The 22548-nt window shown below is 40.0% G+C and overlaps 1 protein-coding gene across 2 annotated transcripts in view; it reads left to right on the forward strand.

Moving 5' to 3' along the window:
• The window catches only part of tenm3 (teneurin transmembrane protein 3), a 417647-nt gene that overhangs the window by 293479 nt on the left and 101620 nt on the right, over window positions 1-22548 (forward strand). For both annotated transcript variants that reach the window (XM_084747609.1, XM_084747617.1), the window contains 6 exons: window positions 914-1169; window positions 2457-2558; window positions 5561-5755; window positions 11037-11237; window positions 16140-16325; window positions 20575-20601. In XM_084747609.1, the coding sequence (XP_084603735.1) occupies window positions 914-1169; window positions 2457-2558; window positions 5561-5755; window positions 11037-11237; window positions 16140-16325; window positions 20575-20601 (967 nt within the window). The remainder of the gene's footprint in view (window positions 1-913; window positions 1170-2456; window positions 2559-5560; window positions 5756-11036; window positions 11238-16139; window positions 16326-20574; window positions 20602-22548) is intronic.

The raw sequence follows: 22548 nt of genomic DNA on the forward strand, positions 1-22548 counted from the left end.
GCTGACGTGTCATGAATGCTACATTGCGGTTTTTGGTCTGTGAGACACATGCTGCACTTAACACACTTCATCGTGTCCTCTCCTGCACCATTTTTGAACGAAATGCAGACAGCAACCTCTCCTCTGCAGGTCTCCCAGGCATCTAGTGGTCTGATCTGTACTGGATCCAGATTTTTCCAGCAGGATGGCACAGAAAATGTGCTTATTTGTGCAACTTCACATGAGATAGAGGCTGATCATGTGGTCACATAGATCAAAATCTGTTCTGCCTCACTCAGAGCTCTGTTTTCTCACTACTATATATCTGGAAGTCTCGCTGTCCACCATGAAGGACATTGATTAAAATGTGTACTTTGAAAGGGTTAAATCTGACATAAACTTATAGGACTCTCAAAAATAAAAAACAACATCCTTATGAAAACAGCAACAATATATCCTTATAAATTTGATCATTTAACTGCCAAAAAAATGTCTCCTGAAAATCCTGACTATTTGAAATGACACAGGACATGCCCCGTTGGCCACACCCACGTGTGTTACATCACTTGAAAGCCCAGGATGTGCTTTTTACAGGACTCAAATAAACTACATGCATGCTATTTGAAATAAAGGCCTTAGTGCTATGTCCCCCAGAGAGGACATAAATGAATTGCTGGGTCTCAGGAAGGTAATGGAATTCTGGCTAGTTGTAAAAATGGATGGACTGCTGGACTGAGCAGCATTGCCATTCTGAGGCCTCGCCAAAGAGTAGGCAATAAAAATGTAACATATCCAGTGCTAATCAATGCTACTTTTTCCAAAAAATGGTGGTAAGGCGGTAGATAGTTACAGTTAGGGTGTTTTGTACCAAATATTGTTGTAGTGAAAAAAAAAAATCTTGATGTTTACATTCTTGTGTATTTTTGTCTTGCAGTACGACTTTGTGGAGCTACTGGACGGCAGTCGCCTCATTTCCAAAGACAAGCGAGCGCTCAGTGATACAGACGCAGGACAGGCACACCCGGCTGGGGCCTACGAGGAGGAGTCTGGGGGAGGAGCCCGACACGCGCGCTCGGTGAACGTCCACGAGGCCGGCTTCATCCAGTACCTGGACACAGGAATCTGGCACCTGGCTTTTTACAACGATGGACGCAACACAGAACAAGTCTCTTACAATACTATTATCATAGGTGAGACACAGTGGAAACTGTGTGTCTGCAATTATTGACGAGTTACTGTGTGTGTAAGTGCACGTCTACACCTCACATAATCCATACCTGCCTACTTAAAGGGACAGTTTGCACTAAAATCAAAATTACTTATGTTTCTTCTTATCTATAGTGCTATTATTACTCAATCAACATTATTGTAAACTCAGAAGGACATGTGTCAGGATGCTGTAGGACAGACACCTTTTGAACATTTTAATGAGATACTATGAAAGGGGCACTGGCCACTCCTGAAATCTGATCAACCACGACTGGTTATCTGTCCAGTTAGAGTCGGGACGTCAGTTTGAACCAGCTGTTTGATAAGTATTTTTAAGCATGCATAGTCTTCTTTTGTATGTAGCCTACTTTAAATTTTTCACAAGGTTAATTTAATTAAAAAAGAAATCACAAAAGTGAACATATTTCGCATCACAGAGGTTTGAGGATGAGCCAGAGGAAAGAGGCAGTATGGAGGTACTGTTTCTTTGTGATGACTTAAAGAATAAAGTATAGAAGCTTTATATTTTTGTAGTGATGTCTATTTATCTTTTCAATAAAAAAAAATGAACACAGAATGTAGGAAATTGTAAAATACTGTAATGTCAGTAATTAAAGAAGATATGAAAAATGATACATTCATATGCTTTCACACACCCAGTCAAGAACGTCTGCATGCAGCAAAAACAAAACATGCTCATATACAGTGTGTGTGTCAAGTGTGTAGAGTCACATCTGGATTCAGGCACAGCCTCCCAGATGAACAACACTGACCATTATTAGTGCACTGTAGCCTACAAATATATCTGATAGGCTTAGTTGGAAGGAACGTCCATCATATCAGAGGGGGAGCACACTCACCACACCAGATGTGATTTTTAGTAAATTTCAGCTGATATTTGACAGACAGAGCAGAGAAATTAGTTTTGAATGTGCAGTTAGCTGCAGCACAAAGAGGGAGAGAGCCAACAATGGCGTCTGAAAGAAGGAGAGCAAGAGAGAGCAAGAGAAAAACAGCAGAGTAATTGGATGTTAGAATGTGTTGATTGGACTGACTGGTTGTAACTAAGGCAACCAGAGAGGACCGGTCTCTCAGTGTTATGTGTGTGGTGTGTATGTGTGTGGTATTTTTTTCTTAAGATATACAGGTGCATATCCAGCCTCCCCAATTAACTCGCACCCTTAAACCACCTCTCTCTCTCCTTTTTCTTTCTCTCCCTCTCTTTCTCTCTTTCTCTTTCGATCTGTATCTCTCTCTCTCTTAATCAGAGTCGATTATGGAGTGTCCTCAGAATTGTCATGGAAACGGAGATTGTCTCTCAGGAATATGCCACTGCTTCCCAGGATTTCTGGGTCCTGACTGCTCTCGAGGTAAAAACACATGCGCGCGCGCACACACACACACACACACACACACACACACACACACAGAGGCAGTAAATGTTGGGAGGTTGTTATCCAAGCAGTGAGTGTGACCTGCACACTCTGGAGTCTGGGCTGTTTTATTGTTCACTCTCTGTCCCTCTCCACCTCTCCTGTGTGTGCTCAGCAGTTTTGCATAACCTCTCACTGTTTTGATTGCAGCTCCATCACTCGAGCAAAGTCATGCCAAAACATATCTCTGTTCAAACCTTAAAGAAACAATAGCTCTCACATTCTAGACCCAGCTGCATGTTGGAAAAGGTAACATTAAATATTTAGAGAGCTTTTAATTTGAAGAGAAGCTGGTTTCAGTACAATTGTCTTGGAGCAAGAATTTAGTGGCCATTAGAGGAGCTGCAGTTCTCTTCATCACTCAGACCTGCAGGTTGAGATTTGCTTTAATCCCAACACCATCGAGTTTCTTTTTGTTTCTGTACCAATGTTCAGTATATCCATAACTGACATTTCTGGAAGTGACAAGTATTTAAACCAAGAACACAGAGAATACTGACGGCTTTTTTTCCCCCAAAAGTGCACATTTGTTTATTTGCTGTTGTTCAGTAAGGAGTATCTAAAAATGATTCCAGGCAGACTTTATAGGGCTCATGGTGAGTCAAATTCAAATGCTCACAATGGCAAATTAAAACAAATTACAAAATACATATTGTTAACAAAATCTGTATTCTTTGTTCCTTATTTCTCTTCTTCTTTCCTCCTTTTATTTTGATCTGTAGTTGCTTTATAATAATTGATGGGGATTGTAATAGTTACTGTGAAGGAAATTTCATGTACTCAAATAAAGTGTTAATAAACCTCCTCTAATTACTAGTAGTTGGTAAGTAATTGGTAGGCTATAAACTGACCTTCATCTATAGAAAACTTTTGAGGACAAACTTGAATCTGGTATTATTACAGCTTACTTATTAACATCAGTCTGTTAGTACCCTCAGTCATATATGCAGAAGAAGCTCCAGTCTGTTACAGAAGTTGCATAACATTAACGTAACTTACATGCAAATCAGTGATTGAATTAACCAGAGTAGTTACTGGCTGTTTGGGTGTCCTAAACGTAATTGCTCAGAACCTTCCCTTATTGTCAATATACCTCTGGAAGCCATCCATCCTCTGAGTGCTTCGGGTCTCTAGTCTGTGGCTGTGAAGTTTCATGAGGCTGTGATTATCCTAGAGGTCACTATAAGTCATTTCATACAGTGGGGTCAAAATGCTCTCACTACAGTGAACTAGCTATTGGGGACTAACATCATCACACATGGATGCAGCTGGAGTCACTGAATCCGTAAGAGTCTCAGCTTTCCACTCAGACCCAATTTATGATATTCCAGTGTTGTTTAGGAACCCAAGTATACAAGAATATTCAAATACCACTATCTTTAGAATTGGCAAAAATAACACATTCACACTGCGTCTAAAATCTTTTCCACAAAAGTCTGTAGGATTAGTATAATATGGGCATGTGTGTAAAGATTTTTAAAAATGACAAACTGTTGTGACCCAAACCATATTAGGCTTCATCAGTAAATCATGGGAAGAGTTAATTTGTGCATAAATGAACGTTCCTCATCATTTTTACCTCCATTCCTGCATCACAGAAGTGATTATCCTGAAGCTTGTTATTGAAAACATATACATGTTAAATATTTTACTTCACATATAAATCTTAACTTTACAGAATTTCTTCCATTGTCTTTTATTTATTTGGTGACCTAGAACAAAGGAACTCTCTGCACATCTATTCAATGAGACGGGTGCATAGGGGAGGGGTGAGAAGACCAAAAAGTTGCAGGACTTCCAAAATGTTTGTATTGTTGATTGTAGATTGTAAGTCAGACAGTTTGCAGGAGTCCTTTTGCAATTTATTTGGTGACCCAAATAAAATCTTCTGTGACCCTCCTTTAAGTCACGACCCAGTGTCTGGGAAAGAATGCTCTAGGGTACGCATAGAACTTACTTTCATTGAGACATCTTGAGGAGGGCCTCCTTTGAAAATGGCCAAATTGTAGCTTAACTTTGGTGGTCTGTGTGGAGACTTTTCATGAAGTAGGTGGAGCTGTGAGTGGCTGTTTTGGTGCCCTTATGGCACATGTATGTACACGTGTATGTAGCAGTAACCTTGGAATGAACATACAAATCAAATGAAATGTACAATGAAAAACACATGAAACATTAGCTAAGTAACAGCACAATGAAATACCATTGCCTCTATAACCCAGACTGACCACCTGTGAAATTGAGACAGGACAGATGAAGGGGCAGTACACTATAAGTGTGGCACCAGTGACATAATGACCCTTCCTTCTTTTTGACTTTCCTTGATGTTCACTCCCCAGCATGCAACAGTTCTCAGCTTCACCAGGCCACACACACTTTCATGAATTCATCAGAATCAGTTCACTTGAGGTGTCCCCACAGACTGTGAAGTACTGCAGTACTGACAAGCTGTAATCCATCAAACTGCATCTTATCCATCACACCGAAGACACACCACAGAGGCTGGACAATGTCTGAGTAATTAAAGGACAGTTTCATCCCCTTGTAGAAGCTGAACCCTGATCTAGACTGTGACAGTGATGAGTGATCTCAGTCTTGTTAGATTAGTGCCATCTTCCAAAAACCATCCTCTCCTCTTCTTAGTACACTTGTCAGGCTGGTCTCTGATGTAGCAGCTGCTAACTAAGAAGTCTAAGAATGTCCACAGGACAATTGAAAGTTTTATGTTACAGTGACAAATGACTGCAGCCAGGCCATGAAGGAGTCATTTGTCATTCATGGACATGGACATGGTCATTCATTAAATTTATCATGTGCCCGAAATTGGAGAAAATGTTGCCTTGTTGTGACTAATTTGTTGTTCGGGGTCTATTGTCTGACTTAATCAGTCTCCAAAGCCAGTTCGTCTCACTAATCCATCTTCCTGCATGTGTCTGGTCCAGCTGCCTGTCCAGTGCTGTGCAGTGGAAATGGACAATACTCCCGCGGCCGCTGTCAGTGCTACAGCGGGTGGAAAGGCACTGAGTGCGACGTGCCTGCCAACCAGTGCATCGACATCCACTGTGGAGGCCACGGCATCTGCATCATGGGCGCCTGCATCTGCAACACTGGTTATAAAGGCGATAACTGTGAGGAAGGTAAGAATCATTTCTGATACAAAAGGGTGCATTAGTTTTATATGATGTCATTGGGAGTAGTCAGCCCTCTTGCTCTGGGACATATTTACACTGTTCTCAATCATTTTGCATCATTGAGAAGCTGTATTGATGAAGATGTCACTACATAATTAAATGTCAGCATTAATAATTGAATTGGCACACATTTATTGCTGCCCATGACATTTACTTCTGAAACAGAAACATCCATGCAGATTGTTATAATTGGATAATAATTCATAATCACTTGCAAAGTTTACATCTTTGTAGCCCATATTATTGTTCTCGAGGACCTGACAGGACACTTAAAGGGATATTACACCCCTAAATCCATATTTGTTCCCTGGCCTATAGCGCTGTTCATCCATCTAGGTTGTTTTTATGTGAGTTGCAGACTTTTGGAGATATCGGCTGCAGGGATGTTTGCCTTCTCTCCGAAATAATGAGACTGAATGGTGCTCGACTTGTGGTGCTCAAAATGCCCAAAAATCACATTTGAAAAATTCAAAACCAGTGTCTGAAAATCATGACCCATTTACTCAAGATAATCCACAGACCTTGCTGTGAGCAGTTTCATGTAGGAACTACTTGTGTGGTGCCTCAAGGACAAAAAAATGCATTTTAAAAATTCACAACCAGTATCTCTTTCCAAAAATCATGACGCAGTTGCTCATGATAATCCACAGGCCTTGTTGTGAGTTTGTAGGAACTAATTTCTTTCTGCAGTAGAATCTACCAGAACTACTCTAGAATCTATTTGAAGTACTTTCTTCCTACTAGACAGAAAGTAGTTCTTACATGAAACTGCTCACAACAAGGTCTGTGGATTGTGTTTAGTAATCAGGTCATGATTTTTGGAAAGAGACACTAGTTCTTAATTTTTTGAAGTGCCATTTGAGAGAATGAGATTGTGGATACAAGCGGCTGAAATGGGTGCATCTCCCTTAGGGATAGGTTGAGAAGCTCAGTCATCCATGAGAGCTGCTGCTCCATTGTGTAGAAAGGAGCCGGTCAAGGTGGTTCAGGCATCTCACAAGGATGCCACCTGGTCGCCTCCCTGGGGAAGTGTTCCAGGCACATCCAGCTTGGGGGAGGCCACAGGGCAGACCGAGGACTAGGTGGAGGGATTATATCACCACCCTGACCTGGGAACGCCTCAGGATCCCCCAGTCAGAGCTGGTTAATGTTGCCACTGCTGATAAGTGGTTGAAGATGGATGGATGGATGGATATTTTGTTGAGAAGGGAGGCATCTCTACGGCCGATATCTCCAAACTCTGCAGTTCACAACAAAAACTATCTCGAAGGATAAATAGCACTACAGGCAGGGGAAAAATAAGTATTTTTGATTTTGGTGTGAACTGTTTTAGTGACGTTAAAGGAGATATTTTGGAAGATGTCAGATACTCAGCAACTCATCTATGTTACAGCTTTTGTGGTTTGTGTGCCAAAGTACTCCAGTTTGCTTATTCTCTAGATTTAGAATAAAACTGTTTTTTCAGCTGGATCAGCCATGACCTGTGACCAGCAGGTCAGTGTCTGATAAATCCCATCCTGTGCCGGTCAAATCTGCTCGCAACACCACACTATGATTCACGTCATGCACACAGCGACTGTCTGTGTCAACTATAACTGACCACATGATCAAATGTCAGACTGACTTTTATGTTCAGAAAAGTTTGCAACAGCCAGTCCACATGAGCAGACTCACTCTCTCTGCTGCAACTGTGAGTCTGTGTTACATTTTTCTCATCAGTTAAATGGCAATATGACAACTCTGACCATTCCATTGGCTCTCTTGTATGATGTGCACTTTAGTGGTTATTGGATCTTCAAGCACTTAAAAAAAACTTCTTATGTGAACTGTGACTTGTCGTTCCAGTGCTCCTCAGCAGCAGTAAACCTGTGACAGTAGCATTACAGACATATTCAGTGACACCGGTCACAGTCACAGACACACACACACACACACATGCTAGTCTGTAGTCGGAGTTAAGAAGAGTTACAGACTCCGAAAACAGGATAAAAAGACGAGAGATTAAAGAAGTCAGGGAGAAATAGGGGAGAGGACACGAGTAGAGAGGGCAAGAAAATGTGGGAGATGACAGGAGGAGAGAGGAGAGCGGAGAAGAAAGGTTAGAAGAAGGAAAAGGTGGAAAAGGTGACAGAAAAGAGAACTAGGCCTGGCAGTAACCTCGAGCACTTTTAGAGAAAAAATATATGTAATAGTCAGTGTTTTATAATGTTCATACAGTTAAATTTTTTATTAAAAATTAAACTATAATTTAATTTATACATTAAATTACAGAAAATTGGAATCAGCAGGTCAGTCTTTTTTTTTTTTTTTTTTTTTTTTAAAAGCAAATCAGAATCAGACAAGAACATTACAATTGTTGCGTCTCTAGGTTTAGATGTGAAATGTTGTTCTGGGAAATGAAGAAAAGTTTTCCGTATCTGGATAGACTGGTTGTCACTGTCAGCCCATCAACCGGCAATTGGTGATATCTTGGTAGACGAGCCTAAGTGGCAGAAAAACATGTGAAACTAAACTGTCTTTGTTAGTCTGGTCACCCTTCCAACAATGACCAACTCTGGTTTGGTTGAGTTAAATCCTTAATTCAGTGCATGAATGTAAAGAGCCTGACTCTGCAGGCTGCTTCTCTCTCACTCCTCACCCAGCACAGTGCACTCAGCTCTGGCTGAGTGGGTGTGAACTGCACCGCTGGGTGAGAGCGTGGTGTGGAGCAGCAGCTGTCATTCTGCAGACCATTACATTAACAAGATAAAATTACAAATATCGCCCCCCAAAATATCAATCAGCGATGGATTCAGCCCATCATCAATAGGTGATACGTTTGTCCAGTCACCTGACCCTAGTGAAATAATGGTGTATAATCCCTGAAGACAGAAACTGAAGGTTTTGTAATTCTCCTCACGTTCTGATCTCTCTGTTCGTCTTATGAATACCACCTCTTCACTGGCCAGGCCATGACACGATCATGTGTATTTGTTACACAGGTACACGTTTTCTGCTGTAGGTCTGAAGAGATTTTAAAACGTTTACAAGCTAATAATCCCTCTGAGCTGCATGTGAGTGTCAGATGAAATCACTTCCAAGGTGAGGCTGCTGACAGGTTAAGATAGTGTTACTACATGGTAAATGAATTTACTCTAATCTGTCTGTCACACACACTAATACACACACATGGTTCCTGCCCAGATGATGACAGGTAGTTGGCTAAGATCAGCTACAAGCTGTACTACATGAATTTAATCAGAATTGATCGATACTAATCTGCTATTCGCTGGTTGGACACACACACCCATTCACACACACGCTTACACACACACACACACACACACACACTTACACAGACATACTACAATATAGAAAGGTTGAAGCTCATCTCTATAAAGGTGTGCACATTCAGACACAAATACAAATATGCAAATGTATATGACAGGGGAAAGTAACCAGATTAGTTCACTCCTCGGTCACACTAATCCTTTGTGAGTGACTGTATGAGTGAGACAGAAGGAGAGAGTGAGAGAGAATTTGCTCTGAACAACAGAGTGTGTGTGTGTCTGTTTGTATGTGCTTGTTAATCCCATTTACAGCTGCTGAATCTGCAAATTATGTCAAAGATGCCATGTAGGATTTCCATGAAAAATATCGCAGCCAAACTGTTATGAAGCGCAGCAGTGAAAGGGTTAATGTGGATGTGGGGGAGCAGCAGAACACCGAGTTCCTTTGTTTGACCGTAGTTTGCTTGTGTGAATATGTGAGATCTGTTTGCTCCTTTCACATGTTTAAGACAGCTTTAAGTCTTGTAGTCTCGCCGTTGAATAGTTATTTGGAAATTGTGTTAATTCTTATTACACCATCCTTTACTCTAGCCAAGCATATAAAATTGATTTTGCATATTGAGTTGATTACATATTATTTATGGAAATATTCACATAAATGAAATAGTGCTAATTTCTTGGAATCTCAGGAACAAATAATCAGAGCCATGCATGTGTCAACATTACAGAGAGGCAAGACATCAAACCTGAAACACACTTACAGTCACAGCTGGTTTGGTGATGCACTGTTTGGGTTTGTAGTTGTTTGACTTTGTCCCCCAGCCACTACTTTACATCAGCTTTTTCACATCCAGGCACCTTTTGTCAGCTTTGCTGGAAATGGCAGACTAGTTTAAGAGGTTGTGAAAACCAGACAACCTGACAGACAAGCACACAAGGGACAGCTTGCCTCAAAATCAAAAATACATATTTTTCCCCTGGCCTATAGGGCTATTTATCTATCTAGATAGTTGTGGTGTGAGTGGCAGAGTTTTGTAGATATCTTCCGGAGACATGTCTGCCTTTTCTCCAATATAATGGAACTCAAAAAATACATTTGAAAGCTGTTTCTCTTTCCAAAAATCATGACCTGGTTACTCAAGATAACCCGCAGACCTTGTTGTGAGCAGTTTCATGTAGAAACTACTTTCTTTCTCAAAGAGAGAAACTAGTTCTGGTAGATTCTAAAATAATTTGAGTAGATTCTATGGCAGGAGGTCCCATAAGTGTCCTGTCGGGTTCTCAAGAACAACAGTATTAGAAGAAGAAGAAGAAGAAGAAGAAGAAGAAGAAGAAGAAGAAGAAGAAGAAGAGAAGAGACCAGATAGAAATTTGTAATAAAAGGATCTTAAATTAAAAAAATTAATTCATCTTCAAGTTTCTTAAGTTCTACCACAAAAAAGTTTGTTAATTTATCATTTCAATTCTTCCACATTTATATTCAACTGATAAATTACTGCAGTGGTTTCCAACTTTTTTTCCTTTTAAACAATGACTTCCAGCATGGTGGGCTACAGTTTCAAAGCCTCCACCATACTCCATGGAGTGATACTACATCATTTATGTAATTCAGTTAATTATATTGTTAAGTTTATGCATTAGAAAGGTCTCAAGATATTGAGTCTACAGATATTCTGACCATGTGCGATTTGTGTGCAGAATGTGAACCTCAGGGCAGTGTTGTCAGTGGTAGCTATGGCTCCTGCCCTAAATACACACCAGGAGAGATACCAGTCTTTTACAGTTAACTTGGAACAGAGATTATATATTTGTTGTGTCTAAGATTGATTTGGATCTTTTCTTGATCCAGACTTGTCCTCACTTGGTCTTGACTCTTGTCTCTGTGTGTGTGTATGTTCTATATAAACTCTTTGGTATATTGTTAACTCCCTGTCTTCATCTCTCTCCCCTGTCTCCAGTGGACTGCATTGACCCCAGCTGTTCGGCCCATGGGGTGTGTATCCACGGCGAGTGTCACTGTCAGCCAGGCTGGGGTGGAGCCAGCTGTGAGATTGCCAAGGCCATGTGCCCGGACCAGTGTTCAGGACACGGCACCTACAACACAGAGACCAACACTTGTACCTGCGACCAGAACTGGACTGGGCCCGACTGCTCTTTAGGTGCGTGTCCTGTTTAATGATCTTTTTTTCTTCTCTTCTGTTTGATACCTTTCTCATTTCTTACAGAATCGATAAAAATATCGCGCTTCATTTTTATGGCGTTTGTAAAAGAAGCATCACAGCAAGCTTTACAGAGTGAATAAAGTGCTTTACAGAACCATTAAGAGAGGATAAAGAAGTGCAGAATCAACATAAAATGAAAACAAAAAAGCAATTACAGAGCAGAACATAATTAAGATAACAGCGTTAGAGTGGTGAGCCCCTAGGAACAGGCATAAAAGATGTGATACATAGCTTGTAAAACAACTAATAAGACATAAGGTGAATAAGACAGTCAATTATACAAAAGCTGAACCTGTAAACATAATTGTAAAGAGTGATTTAAAGGATTATAATGCTTTGCTGGATTTAGTTTCACAGGCAGTGTGCTCTTATACTGCCTGGCTACACTGATGGCAAAAACATGTTCACCTTTAGAAGTTAGCCAGGAGTTTTAAAGAGCAAGAGGAACCTTGCCTGAGGATCTCACACTTCATCTTGTGAGGAGGTACAAGGTCAGTGACACAGCCACGGGCTAATCCACATTAAGACTTCAGTAAAATCAGTAACATCTCCAAATCAATTCTCACACTAACCGCCGGCCTATGAACAGAAGCTAAAATAGAAGTATTATGGTCTCAAGATGACTTGCAGTGTGTTAGACAGCCTGCAGCTGTGGTTTGTAGGAGTTACAAACAGGAGAGTCGTCTCTGACAGCGGATGGAGTGCAGTACTCTGGACAAAATGAAGAAGGAGCACAGATACATCTTTAAGCTATGTGTTAAGTAGATAAATTACTCTTTTTCAGGACGTGAAAATAGCAGAAAACATGATGTAACCACTGTTTTGATTTGATCTCTCTCAGGAACTTTTTTGAGTTTCTCATAAAGTGTTCTGCCATGGTACCAAAGCACAACCCTGCCACCTATAAACAACATTCATAACAAGAAACAATCATGTTAAATTACAAAACATTCACTGTCAACCTTATATCTGCTTCTGGTAGCTAAAGCAATGATTGATGATTATATTTAGGACTCTCAAAGCACTTGGTTAAAGTTGTATGAGGCACTTATCAACAGTTGGTTTATTTCCTACAATAGATGGCGGTCAACACACCTCCAGTTTGGTGAAGCGGCAGGAGTACCAGTGTAGGAAGCTAAGCAGTGTACTGCTGTGGACAGAGTCAGCAGGAAGACATACTTTAGACACCTAAAATATATATATTCATATATGTGTATGCTATTTTTAGAATACTTTATCATTTTTCCTGTCTGTCTGACAGAAAAACAGTGTTATATAGGCCAAATATCACTCTCTCCTTTGGTGAAGTCAGTCATTTTACCTTGCTGCTGCCCCACTGCTGTCTCAATCAGTTAGATAGTTAGATAGTTAGTTAGATAGATAGTCATTATTGTTTGACTTGCATGTCACTGGATCTCCTGTCAATAATATAATATACTGACTATGGATGAGTACCTCATACGACCCCACTTGAAGCAAACCAAACAATCCCTTTATAAGGTTGGGAAAAGATTGTTGTCTTGGTTAATTATTTTAAAGAACAATTCTGACTTGACGCATGAGAGAGAAAATCCTTACTTCTCTAATATTTAACCCAAACCACGCTTTTTTCCCAAAACTTAACCAACGTGCCTACATCTGATGACATGTGGGACACAAACCCCCGTCTCAACCGTGACTTCTCTTGAGTTCAGGAATATTACACTTCCTAAATTGATAAAAAATTAAATTGGTTCCTTCAAACAGCATTAAGCAAAGCAGAGGGTTGCTTTGCATTTTGCTAAACTAAGTGACAGAATAGATTATTCTGCCAATGACTTGGCTAATAGCCTGTTTTATTTTTTTCTGATCTGATGCAGCTGTCAGCAGCACAACATCTTTTCACTGTCACTTCCAAAATGGATATGACACAAAATTCTTCTGGTTGTTTTTTGATCTGCCACTGCTATACATAAGGTCTGGTTAGGTTTAGGCACCAAAACGACTTGTTTAAGGGCAGGCATGGATTGTGGTCATGAATTCAGGAAACCAAAATTGACTGTCAGTAGGAAATGGGAAACAAACAGCGGTCTCTGGTGTCACAGTCACAGGCTTTGTTGACCACTCATCCAACCCGACATCCTCCCTAAATGGTTTTGCTGTGCTGTACTGTAACAATGCCACGTTATTTCTGTACTGGCCTCTGACAGACATGAGTCATAATTTACACGGCCAGAAGAGGTCGCTTGTCAGCAAAATGGAACGTGACCAATGCCGTCTTATATCTGGGGAGGGCAGTCTGCTGTAGAGAGGGAGGGAGATAAAGAGACGGCAAGACAAGTGACAGCACTGATGCAGAAAAAGAGGTGAGATAGAAAAAGTGGAGGAGGAATGCAGATCAGTGACAGATGGCGTGACATAAAAACAAAGACAAGAGGAAAGAGTGTGTTTGAGTGTGTGGTCTCACTTCTATTTGTGTTGCCTTGGGCTGTTACACTGAGTATTGTCTTGTCAAAACCATCAAACACACTTCCAATTAAATACAGTCTCTGTTAACAAAAACACACACACAGAGATACACAAATGAAATAAATGACATACACACACTGCTCTGGCTTGTTCTTGACCTTTTCTTTCGATCCGTCAAAAAGATTCAAACACACACAGACAGACAGACCCTGAGGCTCCTCGGTCCTTCATATATATCATTTAGTGCAACATTTTGTGAGGTAAATGACTTGGTTAAGACACACACACTCACACACGCACACCTAAGTAAACACATTGACTTGTAATTCTTCTGTATGAGGCTTTTTCTTTCCCACACGTTGCTTGTTGTACAGAGACAGTGAAGCAGCTGTGCAGAGTCACACAGTTCAGTCCAGGACACACACACACACACACACACAAACACACACACACACACACACACACACACACACACACACACACACACACACACACACACACACACACACACACACACTCAGGTGAATTAGGGACTGGCCTGTGGAAAAGCTTCTTAATTGATTTCTTAATTTACTTCTCATCAAGTTGTCTGGACAGGTCATTATAGTTTAGAAGACAATCAGTTCTATCTGAGCCGGGACTGCTCTGCTGCACTGCTTCAGAGCTCCTCAGTGTAGTGCATATTGTTCATTTCATTAATTGTCTCCAAATGCTCTTGTACAGTTTAGAAGAAATATATGTAGATATAGATATATACAGTCTATATATGTATACAGCTGAAGTGAGGACAGCAAAGGGGGACGCGGGGATGACATGCAGCAAAGGGATGCAGAGAGAAGTTGCTGTGGAGGAGTCATGGAGTACATGGAGCAAATGCTAAGCCACCACGCCACCGGGAAAATGTATTTTAAAAGATACAACTTTTTGCTGTTAGTTATTGTAATGAGCCAACCTTGTAATGAATAAATTCTTATTAAACAACATTTTTGACATTCTCTGTCTGACACGCAAAATCAACGCACATTAGATGGACCATGAAATTCTTTGGTTATGTAAACTCATTTTATAAATCCTTATGAAAATATATTTTAATAACATAACAGAAAAAAAAATTCTCTGTGATGGACTGACAGCCAGCTGATGGAGTTGACATCATGTGCAGGGGTGTGTCCAGACTGTTCTGACTGGGTGGCCCAAGGTGGCACTGACTTTGTTTTTTTAAATTAAATGTTTTTGTTTTTTTTTGTTTTTTCTTTAAATACTAATTTCAGTTATTAAAGAGACCTGAGAGTTACCAGCACAGATGTGTTGCTAACAAAACTTTTTCACTTTACTGTTTAGTCGAAAATAAGTAGCTATTTTATTTTCTAAAATAGCTGAGAGTCCTAATCAAATGCTGATGCAAATGAGAATGCTAATTAAAATGCACATTTGTAAACTGTAATTCTTATTTAGCTTTGATTTAGAAGGGCTACAGAGATGACATGTTATGGTTGATCACATCTGATAGCAATATTATTTCATGAATTTGTCAAAATATATAAAGTTTACCCGTGCCTGAGCAGTATTCCCAAGAAGTGAGACAGGGGTCCTTTGGGTGCAGCTAAACCTTTTCACTCCTGATTAAATCATGTTTCTGTAAAAATCTGATGGAGCTGACAGAAAATCACAACGTTAAAGGGCCAACATTTTCATAAAAAATATATTTTAAAACAAAATCTCTCTGTACTTACTGCTATCCATGTGCTGCTGTAACAAAAAATGTCCTCTCTAGGGATGAATAATCTTTTTCTTTATCTCGTAACCACCACAAGAACCACCTGTGTTGGAGGTGGAGTTTGTTCTCAAACGTTCCTCATACTTGCAGACATTGTGAGGTGATAAAAGAAGTTGTAGTCTTTCTTTAATAGTTCTATATATTTGTATTCTGCTTGACATCAGGCTTTTTAAAACTAAAACATGTCTAAACTATGCCTGACGCTCTCTGTGCAACTGTCTGCCTCCATTTCTGCTCCCACATTTTCTTAGCAACATGAAAAACATGTTTGATTTAGCACCAAAGGGACACGTACGTTCACTTTTTTTACTGGCCCATCAGTGATTGGATAAGTAGAAGAGAAGAGAGCTGCTTTGATGCTTGTTGTGCACTTTATGTGATGTGACAGTGTAGATAAATCCTGGCGACATTATGATGCATTTCATATTATGCATATTCATAGTATTGTTTGTCCTGTTTATACTGGTTTCAAGTGCTTAAAACCACAGTGGCATAATTACAGTATCGATGTTTCATAAACACAATAATGGCAGCAAAGATATGGCGTTACCACGTTGTTTCTGTGTGTGCATGTATATTAATACTTTTTTTTCCTTTCATTTTTTCACCAACAGAGGTGTGTGAAGTGGACTGTGGCAGCCATGGCGTCTGTTATGGCGGTGTGTGTCGGTGCGAGGAGGGCTGGACAGGAACTGTGTGCGACCAGAAGGCCTGCCACCCGCTGTGCAGCAAGAACGGAGTGTGTAAGGAGGGGAAGTGTGAGTGTGACCAGGGATGGACAGGAGAGCACTGCAATATTGGTGAGTGGATCATAAACACACACACACACACGCCACTACAGAAAATGTGTTACTCAGTATGCACAAACATGTGCATTATGCATGAAATTCATACTTCCCAAATGTAGTGAAATCAGCATCATGTTTGAAAAATCATATGCTGTGTGCAAAGACAGTGAGGTGAAAGCCTTTTCTAACCATTGACTGTCCAGGTTGTACTGAAAAAATGATACAGTCACACTCTAATCTGGCTTTACTTAATGACTTCCTTCCTTCGAGGTTTAGAAATTACATTAGTTTCTGTAAACCAGTAACACATCACTACACAACCCTCAAGAAACCTGGAAAAAACTCAAGTGTTGATGGGTAGGCGAACCCTTGATAGAGCCCATGATAATCGCTTTTCATCTTAGCTGCCGCCAGGGTAAGATTAGAGGAAAATATAGCTGCTAATTATATAGATGTTCATGTTTGTGTTTGTTGTCACTCAATAAAACTGCAGCTACAGTGGTGCCACCTATAGTGAAAATTAAATCCAGGCTGTATAATGCAGAAGTGTCCTTTAGCATCAGTCAAGGTTAACTCACATCTCACTGTGAAATACTGTCCGCTTCTTTTCATTACCCTGGGTTCGCTGCAAAAGCTTCACCTTATCAGGTGGTTTGTGTTTATAATATTTATCAAATAGAAATCAACTTATCCCAGAAAATCTGTAGCAACATTAACATTCATATTGAGTTGTGTGTTTTTTCCGACTCGTTGATTCACTCTCATCTGAGCTCTGTTTTGTTTTTAACAAACTCCTGAGGGAAACATCTGGCTTTCTAGCTGATATATATATTTTTTGTACACCGATTAGCCACAACATCAAAACTACTGAAAGGTGAAGTGAATAACTTTTTTTAAATCTCGTTAGCATGGTACCTGTCGGGGGGGGGGGGGGGTCGTTGACTATATAAATGTATATAGAAATGGACAACATCAGATCTCCCTAAAGGTGAAGCCATAGAATCTCAGTCGCCCCCTGGTGGCTGGCTCCAGTACAGTTCATAAATTCTGCTGCCTCTATATTAAAGGAATAATTCACCCTAAAATGGAAATTCAGTCATCATCTAATCACCCTCATGCTGATTGAAGGTTTAGTTTTTTAGGTGACAAAACACTGCTGGAGTTTCACTGGACATCAGTGTTGCAGAATCTCCCAAACAGTGGACGTGAATGGTGACCAGTTTTCAATCAGAAAAAAAAATAACCAAAGAAAAAACATGAAATGCCTTCATACCTCCACACCACTCTACCTTCAATCAGCATCAGGTTGAGGAGATAATGACTGAATTTTTCATTTTTGGGTGAACTATCCCTTTAATAGGTGGGGCATGTGCCAAACTAAATCGTCAAAGTACACATCAAATAAAGTTTTCCAACAGATGGTTTCTGTCATTTTACGTAGTTTTATCACACTGATTTCACGTTTGTTCAGGTGTTCATTTGTCTGATCAGTTTGGTTTTAGTCATTTGATGATATAAAAATGATGTTTCATGCCATGATTGACAGCTCATCTATGCTCTGATTGAGTCAGACTGCTGTGTGGGCGGGAGCTTGAAAGCGCAGCTCGTATCCAGGATATTTTAGTACAGGTTTCAAAGTGGGAGACAGGCCTACCTGGGGGAGTTTCAAGGGAGGCTCAACGGACAGAATTGAAAAATGTCATCAAGAGGACATCCAGTGGAATAGTCTAAATGTGTGTGATTTGATTTCAGAGAGTTCAGAGACACAGTAGTTTTTCCCACATTTAATGAATAAACGCCTTTGGACAGATTTTTTTGGTGTAGTCTGAAGTTATGTAACAGCAATATTCAGTTATTTTGGCTCAGTTGTTCAGTGTCTGTGAGGTCCAATAACATAATCATTTTCCCAGGATTGGAGTAAAATAAGCAAGTAAACTAAACAGGGCATCTTTTACCAAGCTTTTTCTGAGGGGAGGCCCACAGTCTCAGACTTTGAAAACCACTATTCTAGGGGCTCTCTGAAAAACCCATTCAACTGGGTGCTTTAGACGACCAATACAGGTTCTTTGACGTAATTCCTCAAGGAGTCTTTACTGGTTCCATCAGGAACCTGTCATGAAAGCTTCATTTGAAACCTACCAGCTTGGGCCAAAATCCTTCTCTTCAGGAAAACCCTGATTGTTTTTCACAGAAATGCAACACCTCCACCTTTGCAAACTACTTTTCCACTCAGCCAGCTACTGCTGTGACAGTCTGACAACTCAGATGTCAATGTTTTCTTGTGGAGACAACAATGAGACATTATAGCACTGTCACCTAAATGTAGAAAAGTATCACTCACAGATCTCAGTCCAGTCAAACATCTGTGGGGTCCATGGACACCCGACCTCACATCTTACAGGACTTAAAGGATCTGCTGATCGCATCTTGGTGCCAGACACCACAGGACACCTTCAGAGGTCTGTGTGTCTCGACGGGTCAGAGCTGTTTTGGCGGCACGAGGGGCATTAGGTCTAATAATGCTGCTGGTTTTAATGTTGTGGCTTTATATTAGGACTGAACAATTTTGAAAAAATATCTAATTGGGATCGTTTTTACTGATACTACAACCAAGATATGATTTGCAGGATTAGAGGGAATAATAATCTTTACATCATCATCTTCATTTTAATTGAAAAGCATATTAAAGGTCTGATTTTTGCAGCGATCTGTATCAGACAACGTAGAACTGTAATGATTTGTTGATTAATCGATTAGTTTGTCAACTATCAAATTACTTGACAGCTTTTTTGATAATTGATTAATCAGTTTGGAACTTTTTTTTTAAGAAAATTAAAGCTCCTCAAATGTACATATTTGCCAGTGTCCTTACTCCTGTCTGACAGTAAACTAAATACACTTCAGTTGTGGACAGAACAAGACATTTGAGGACGTCATCTCGGGCTTTGGGAAACACTGATTGACATTTTATGGTCCTAACAACTAATTGATTAATCATAAAAATGATTGATAGATTAATCTATAATGAAAATTATCATTAGAAGCAGCCCCTACAAAGACTGTAGAATCTAATGTGTCATCTATGCAGCACCACAATAATTTGACAAACAAAAATTAAGTTTTATCAAATACTGCACCTCCTGCAATATGAAAATTGCAGTATACCATATTATGATTTTGATAAGATTAATTGTTGATCCCTACTTTTTAGATGCATTGACATTTAAAAAAATAAAATACAGACCAAACCAGTAAAGATGTGCTCTTGCTGATGGAAGGAACACTACCTTTTCTTATTTGCTTGGTATCTCCAGTACTTACAATGGGATTGTGTTTCTGAGTGAGTATCCATGGCGAGTTGAGCACCCTCATCCTGTTGTGTTGTCATAGTCAAACAGTGAAACAGATGAGTAGCAGGGCCTTTGTGGCAGCTTCAGCTCAACACCAAACCCCTCACTTAAAAAGCTATTTGTTGTCAAACAGACAGACAGCTACAGTATTGCTGGGAAAGAGCTGCAAATTGGCTTCAGTTATTGTCAGTTAGGCACACTCACACACGCGCGCGCACACACACCGACACACATGGAGAAGGACGCTGAGAGCATAACAACAGTGAGATGAGGAGAAATCCATTTAGAGCGCTTAGCCAACAAACAGCTTGTTTGTTTAGACGGATTGTATGGCTGGGAGAGGATTCATACGGGCTCGCTCTGTTCTGTCCTCCATCTCCAACCATCACATTTACATCTCCTCTTAGAGTCTGCTGGAAACTGTGACCTCACTGTGGAATTGTTTCCATATTCATTAATTGGCTATTTTTATATTTCAGCATGGAAATAGCTCAGCTTACATAATGGCCTGTGATTTTTTCCTTAAGGCTGTACAATCCGGTGTTTAACAAGAAAATGCATTTACTACATGTGAACTGTAGGCAACCTGATGTCTGACCCTGAAAACTGACTGGACCTGCTGGTGTTAATGACATGTCTCAGATGAAGATGATGATGAATGATACAGATACTCTGTCTTTCTTTCCTTTCTCTGACTGACTGAACCTCCACCTGTCTAATTTAATTTCTACATCTCTCTGCTTTCTTCATTCACTCGTCCGTTGAATCACAGTCGACTTCTGTGATCAGCTGCTCTCACTGATGCTGATACTGGAGGGCTTTTTATTACTATTCTGCTGTTTTTTTCTGGACTAAATTCTCTCTTCCTATCTATCTTTTTTCTTTCTTTCTTCCCCCCTTCCTTTTTAAAGCCCACAATCCGGACATTAGAGTAAAAGGTACTGTACTCTTTCTCTTCTTCCCCTCATCACTCGCTTTTTCTCTTCCTCCCTTCATCCTTTGCTTTTCTCTTCATGTACTGTGGTGCTGTGGCTGCTTAAGCGATAGGTTTTTATTTATTTGTTTACTCAGACTTTGTTTTTATTTTGAATATCTGGAGTATGTTACGTTTCTTCATCTCATCCCCTCTATCATTTTTCCAGCTCTGATAACAAATGCCATTACTGTTACTTTGAATGTTTCAGAGTTTTAAGTTTGACCTTAGCCGAATGTACAATGGCTTTATTTTCCTTTGCCTATCAGGCTGCACACGTGGATCTTTTCAGATAAAACATAAATATTATTGAATGAGTAATTTTTTTTTTTCTCTGTATGTTGTTCATTGGTTCCTCGGAAGTATCTTTACATATTCAGTTTTTGAATGCTGTGTCTTTGTCATCGACTCAAATATCTACTTAAAGGTACAATATGTAAGAATTTCAGTTTAAAACTTTCAAAAATTAACTGAAATTGTCCGTTTTGAAGTTATGTCAAAGACATCTATGTATTGTCTTGCAGAGATATATCTTCAGTTAGCATAACTGCCTGCTAGTCCTGGTCCGTCCTGTCTTGTAGTACCACTTTGTACCATACTGTAGCATCTAGTCTGGCCACACCATAATCCCCCTCCTCAGGCCTCTCTCTGGTGGTGGGCGCCCCCAAACTCTTGCTCCTCTCCACCTTAACACCCCTTCTGTCTCCACTTGAACATGCCTTAGTTCCTGTGTTTGTGGCATAAGTGGCAGCACTTCCCCGGTGCTCCACTCCATGAGCTGCTGAGCTGCACAGCTAACTGCTGCTAGCTAGCTTCTAGTAGCTATAGTTAGCAGCAGTTAGCAGTGATATGTTGCCCACTATTTAGTTGGAGTATGAATTTAACAGGTGGCCACTTCTTACATATTGCACTTTTAAGTCTCTTAAGCCTCTCTTCTTTCTTGAACCCCCCCACCCCCATTATATGATCAGTAAGTTGTTCTTTTCCATCAAAAGTTAGAAAAAAAAATAGACCAAAAAGTTTAAGTTGGAAGGAGTCTGTACAGGTATTGAGTTTTGTTTATCTCCACCATCAGAATTCTAGCTTTTTATCCTTTCGTTGTGAATTGGTTGGACATTGATTACTTATTATTTGAAGGTTTCTGTACATCCACTAGCAGTACAGTGGACCAGTTTCCCCTGGTTGTCGTACTGTAAAGTATGTTGAAGCTGGATCACAAAGTAGAGACATTAAACATAAAACAGCTGGTGCAAAAAACATATCGAAAAGAATAATAGTCCACCAAAAACAAATGTAACTCTTATTATTGTGCTTATTCCACTGTACATACCATATGTTTGACATTATAATATTTGACATTCTTAGTGGCTTGGGAGAGTCTGATAGTCAAGGCACATTTTTACCTTTAGCAGACAAGCTCTGAACAAACACAGCCAAATATAATAGTGAAAGTTCCTGATGTAGACCATGAAATCCTGGCTCCGCTTTCGGCTTAGTTTTCCTCTAAGCTGTCCCTGTTATGTCTTTATGCACAGTCCTACGCCTACATGTGTGTCAGTGGGTTTAAATAAACCGTAATCTGACTCGCACAGTTGGCTTTTGTGCTAAAGATGTCAGTCATACATTATTTTAGACAGGACATTTGTGTTATTGCAAGTATTTGCACAATTGCAAAGTAAATGCCCAACGCACTGTGACAGTATTCAATCATTTTAGCTGATTTTAAGCCTCCTTCTATGAAGCATGGGAACATTCTAGATAAGGATAAGGAGTGCTGGGAGGCAATGCGGTGTTGGGCAATGGAAAGAAAAACATGGTTTTCTCTTTACATCATTTACTGAATACAGTTGCAGTCGTATTAGTTGTGAAAGGTTATTTGTAGCTGTAATCATTTAAAAAAAGCTACTTGTTT

This window comes from Lutjanus erythropterus, chromosome 3, assembly GCF_056507025.1.
Source record: "Lutjanus erythropterus isolate fLutEry1 chromosome 3, fLutEry1.hap2, whole genome shotgun sequence".
NCBI lineage: Eukaryota > Metazoa > Chordata > Actinopteri > Lutjaniformes > Lutjanidae > Lutjanus > Lutjanus erythropterus.